The sequence below is a fragment of the Opisthorchis viverrini genome, assembly GCF_000715545.1.
Source record: "Opisthorchis viverrini unplaced genomic scaffold opera_v5_453, whole genome shotgun sequence".
NCBI classification, from domain to species: Eukaryota; Metazoa; Platyhelminthes; class Trematoda; order Opisthorchiida; family Opisthorchiidae; genus Opisthorchis; species Opisthorchis viverrini.
Window position 1 is genome coordinate 193,574 of NW_008752111.1, and position 4,831 is coordinate 198,404.

Here is a 4,831-nt window from a genome sequence, read left to right on the forward strand (position 1 = left end):
AGGGCGGGGGCGAATAATCCCGTAGTGGTTTGAATTCGGAGATCACTAAGTACAGAAATAGTTGATACAACTGGTTGGTTTGGTAAACCAATAATAGTATATGAATATCAAGCTGATCACACAAGAATAGTCTAAGAACGCGACTTCGACTTATTTGTTTCGATAATGGATAAGAGTAATTATTGTATTGAAAAAATTACCCGCTGAGTACTACAAGGGAAACACGACGGGCAAAGCTATGAGTGTTTCACAAATCCTATAATTCTCCCACGGATGTACTGATTAGAGATTTGACCAATGACTTCAACCCAACGTGAATCCCAGCAAGTTTGGTCAGTTTTATTCAATACTACCCACTATGATAGAGCACAGTTTATGCCACCGGAAATCACCCATAAAACAACTCCTGACATTACATGGAAGTCTATTTATTAAAGCAAACATTACAAACATCATTGTTCGAAGTCACCAATTGTTCTAAACTTTAATACTGAATAAACAAACACAGCGTTGCTAATAAGACAGTCGAACCCCAATTTTTCCTTCAGCTAAATTCTCTGCTAGTTGGCCGGAGGTCTCCTAAATCCGTATCACTATTGGCCAGTAGTATAGTCAGGATGAAAACTGACCACAATAGTAAACGCACCCACGACATCTCCAATTTCTCCATGAGGAATCCTATAAGGTAGGATAATTGTTGGGTATATCCTCTCGCCTGAATCGGAGATGTGCCTGTTTGAACTTGGATCAGTGAAAAGGGAGAATAACCTGTCCAGAAAGGGAAACACCGCAGAAATCCTATAGCTTTTAGTCTGGGAAGGTGTAGCTCAAGAATGCGACCACCACCAGACTACGTGACGCGAACGTGGACACTGCTTCCAGTCATCCACCGTTAAGGAACTACTCGATGGGACACACGAACACAATCCGATCATTGTGTAACGGTGCAGTCCTTTATTTTTCCTTTGGATTCTTTGCAAGAAGTGTTAACTTCAAACGATAGAGCTGGGTTCCCTATCTGGAAAAGGGTGTGCTCAAGACTTGTCCGATTGGTATGGTTCATGACCTACAACAATGGAGGAGCAGTGGTGGCACAGTACTTCTCAACTACTCGACATAAATTAGCTTGGCTTTAGGGGATAAATTGCAAAATCCCAACTGATAATGGTATTAATATACATCTGAGGTCTTGCCGCCAGTGGTCCTTACTTAGAACCAGGTTGAGTTCGGTAAGGAGGAACTTCACGACTGAAAATAGTCAACCAAAAACGGCTTCCAGGCAGGTTCTCGTCTGCAGGAATTCTGATATCTACGAATGAATCAGGAGGGCTATGGTAAGTATTGTGAGTGTTGTAGGTAGAGAAGTGCATAGAATGTTCACATTTAGTTACAATATCAGTGGCTCTCCTAAGTACCCAATGAATTACAGCACACAGTTTAGCGAACGATAATGATCCCGACGTTTTGTCTGATTTTTAGTTAACCCTGGTGTGTGTGTCCTTAACATATCCGCAACTATTTCCTGTTCATGCATCATTCGACTGCACAATCGGGAAATCTGCAGGAGACGAATCGAAACCGCCCTATCATCTCATTAACATCTGTCGGTGCCAAAGCCAATCATGAGCAATAGAAAGAAGTAATTCGGTACACAAAGGCCCACTCATGTTTCAATTATTACGACGTTCGAGATGGTGCGCTACATTTTCCTGATGGAATTCGGAGACTGTGTCTATCTGATAAGCCCCAAGAATGGAAGACTAGTAGTGGGCTATCGACCGGTTTTCAGAAACACGAAGAGCAGTATCCTCCACTAACGTTGCTGTTTCATCATATGCAACTATGGGTGAAGCTTTCGCCAAAACATTCCGAATCGTGAACACAAGAGAAAACAAACTTCCGGGAGGCATTTTTGGGACATTTCCTTATCATAGCCTATATCCGGAGGCTACGGCATCGTGCGCAGTCATAAAACATCCGCGCCTGGGACAGTCAGTCCGTACCTGAAAGTTTGTTGGTTATCCGGCAAGTTCATGCATGTGTTGGATTAAACTGTGATTTGATAGGGAATCGAATACAACTCCGCAAAGCTAAGACGGAGGAACTTTGGAATTCTCTTTCCGATGGTACAGGATCGTAGCCTGGGGATTAGTAAGCAGCTGTATATTTGTAGCCTATGTTTCAGAATTCTACCAATGATGAACCCGTTTGTGAACACTAAGAACAAACAAGCAGTAAGCTGCTTGTTAGAAACTCACGCGGCTGATATTCGTTTCGTCGTTAACTGAGGCTGTTTGCAAACGTGTAAGCTCCAACTCCGCGTCCTGTTTCTCTTTTATGGCCCTCTGAACGCAATTTCGCATGTCGGCTAGACGAGCCAAGAGGTGCTGATTTTCCGACCGTAGGGCTAGCAATTTTTCATCCACTTCCCCATTGATGTTAGGAGACTGTAACAACGGTCGCACTTGTTTTGTGGGCACGCGAATCACAGTATCTGGAGTACTGACTGGTGGCTTCACCTAGAAGTTCGAAACACGGGTATTATAGCGGTCGGATGCGAATCTCTGTGAGCCAGAAATAGCGTGAAAATAAGGCTCTGTGAACAAAACAGGGAAGCTCTATGGGAATGTGGAACAACTAGGCAAATTTTGGAATTCGAGAAGGCTGTTGTTCTGTTGTCATCATGGACGGCAACGCAATGGTTGTAGACACCGGTACTCAAACGATAAATGATCATTACACGAAGGAAAAAGGAGGAATGGGAGCTTACTGGGAAAGTCCGACATCAAAGGGGTGAAATGTTCAGTGAAGTTGAAGAAATGTAAAACGACTTTGTGGCAAAAAACTAATAGCGCCTTTACCTGGTAAAGATTATTTGCATATCTAGCGGTTTTGACGCACTGAATAGTGAAGCACGGACTCGTAATAACCTCCTACCTCTTCATCATCTACGGGCATGTGTGAAGTATTTAACTGTATACTTCGCCAAAAGAGCAATCTCTCGCAATCGCTCTCAACTCTAAATTACTCCACATGTAATTCCTCGTGCGTTAGTGCGACGGTAACGGTGTAATACATACAAAGGCTGCGTTGTTGATCAGAAACATCCGGCATATTGTTCAGGCACATACCCATTTTCACAACCTCGTTATGGTTCCGGTTAATGCAAATGGTCTTGTCACACGGAGGAAGTGCATTACCACTCCAACAATTCAAATTCATCCGATTGGCCAACTGATCACAAATGAGTTATCCGGTTTGCACATATTCGTTTCACCATACATGCAGAGACGCGTCGCCCAACGCCGCTTCATTCAACAGTATAAAACATTGATGTCAAAAGAGTGGCAGTAACACTCCAGCCTGTTCATCCGTAGTCAGCGCTACAATCTTCTGGAATATTGTCGCCCCCGCAAGCCAAGCAGAATCCGCCAACTCATGAAGAAATCGGATCCGTATGCAGTCACTCAGCAGGTGGTGAGGTAAATTATAGAGGAAGATATCAACTACCCAAGTAACTAGGAGCCCAACTATAGGTCACCTGGTCAGTCATGACAACATGAGCAACGGATTTTGTTATTTGAAACTATAAGGTGCCAAACTTTCTTTAAAAGCAGAGAAGGAAATGAGGGCGATATAAACTAGCGTACTTCCCGCATCATTAAAATCATCATCAGCTGTAAGAACCGCGAACTTGCCGTAAAATGATTTTATCTGCCACAGTTCACAGATGGTTTGGAAAGATGGAAAAGATAGCTGAACACTGGAGGCGGCAGCTGACCTAACCGAGCTGTAAACCGACTGTTGTCAGTGGATCTTTCAATGGGGAGACTGGAGGGGAGGAATGTACTGAAGGCAATAGGATGACGCAGAAGAGCCATTGAGGGCACGACTGGGCCGTCTTACAATGTCTCCAATCATTGATGTGTCCAGCCTCGGGGTCCCCATCCAAGGGGTTGGAAATGACCAGAGCACCTGAGTTCGCTGGAAATGGCCTTTATAGTTCGCTGTCAAGTCAGCGTTTAACCTGTCTGGCTCGTTTACATCCTTCGCGTGGATGTGAGCAAAAAGCCCTTCGAGGAAGTGGGTCGACTAGCATACGGAGCACGTGGCCAAGCCAGCGCAACCTATGCAGTGTGTGAGTTATTTTTTCCGAATACCATTCGATGTACTTCGGCATTGCTTATCCGGTGTTCCCACCAGATTCGGACAATGCTCCGAAGACATCGATGGTCAAACACTGAAAGTCTTTTGACGTCTGTCCAGCCTCGGGGTCCCCATCCAAGGGGTTGGAAATGACCAGAGCACCTGAGTTCGCTGGAAATGGCCTTTATAGTTCGCTGTCAAGTCAGCGTTTAACCTGTCTGGCTCGTTTACATCCTTTGCGTGGATGTGAGCAAAAGGCCCTTCGAGGAAGTGGGTCGACTAGCATACGGACCACCTGACCAAGCCAGTGAAACCCATGGAGTGTTATCAGATCATCTATCGTGTGCGAGTTATTTGCTCCATAAAACATTCAGCATACTTCATCATTGCTGACCCGATATTCCACCGGACTCAGACAATTTGATTTGGTTTGCCAGCTGCTTGCTTTGGTTTGCCAGCTGCTTTGGTCGCGTTCTAAGCGGCGGTACGTAGTTGTATCGTTAAGTAGTGCCTTTGCTTTATTGATGTAGTCCGGTTTGTCTGTCATCACCGTTAGGCGTCCCTTGTCTGCCGGTAGAATCACGATGTTTTTATCCTTCTTCAACTTGTTCATTGCTTCTTTTTCTTTGCCGGAAAGCACGTTGAGTGGTTTGTTGCGTGTGATGGCTGGGACGACAGTTTGACG

At 44.8% G+C, this 4,831-nt stretch overlaps 1 protein-coding gene across 1 annotated transcript in view; it reads right to left on the reverse strand.

The window, feature by feature from the left end:
• Positions 1 to 4,831, reverse strand: part of T265_11145 (hypothetical protein) — a gene marked incomplete at both ends in the record, with an annotated part of 34,611 nt that overhangs the window by 4,936 nt on the left and 24,844 nt on the right. Inside the window, one exon of the mRNA XM_009177727.1 lies at positions 2,259 to 2,519. Within this exon, the coding sequence (XP_009175991.1) occupies positions 2,259 to 2,519 (261 nt within the window). The remainder of the gene's footprint in view (positions 1 to 2,258; positions 2,520 to 4,831) is intronic.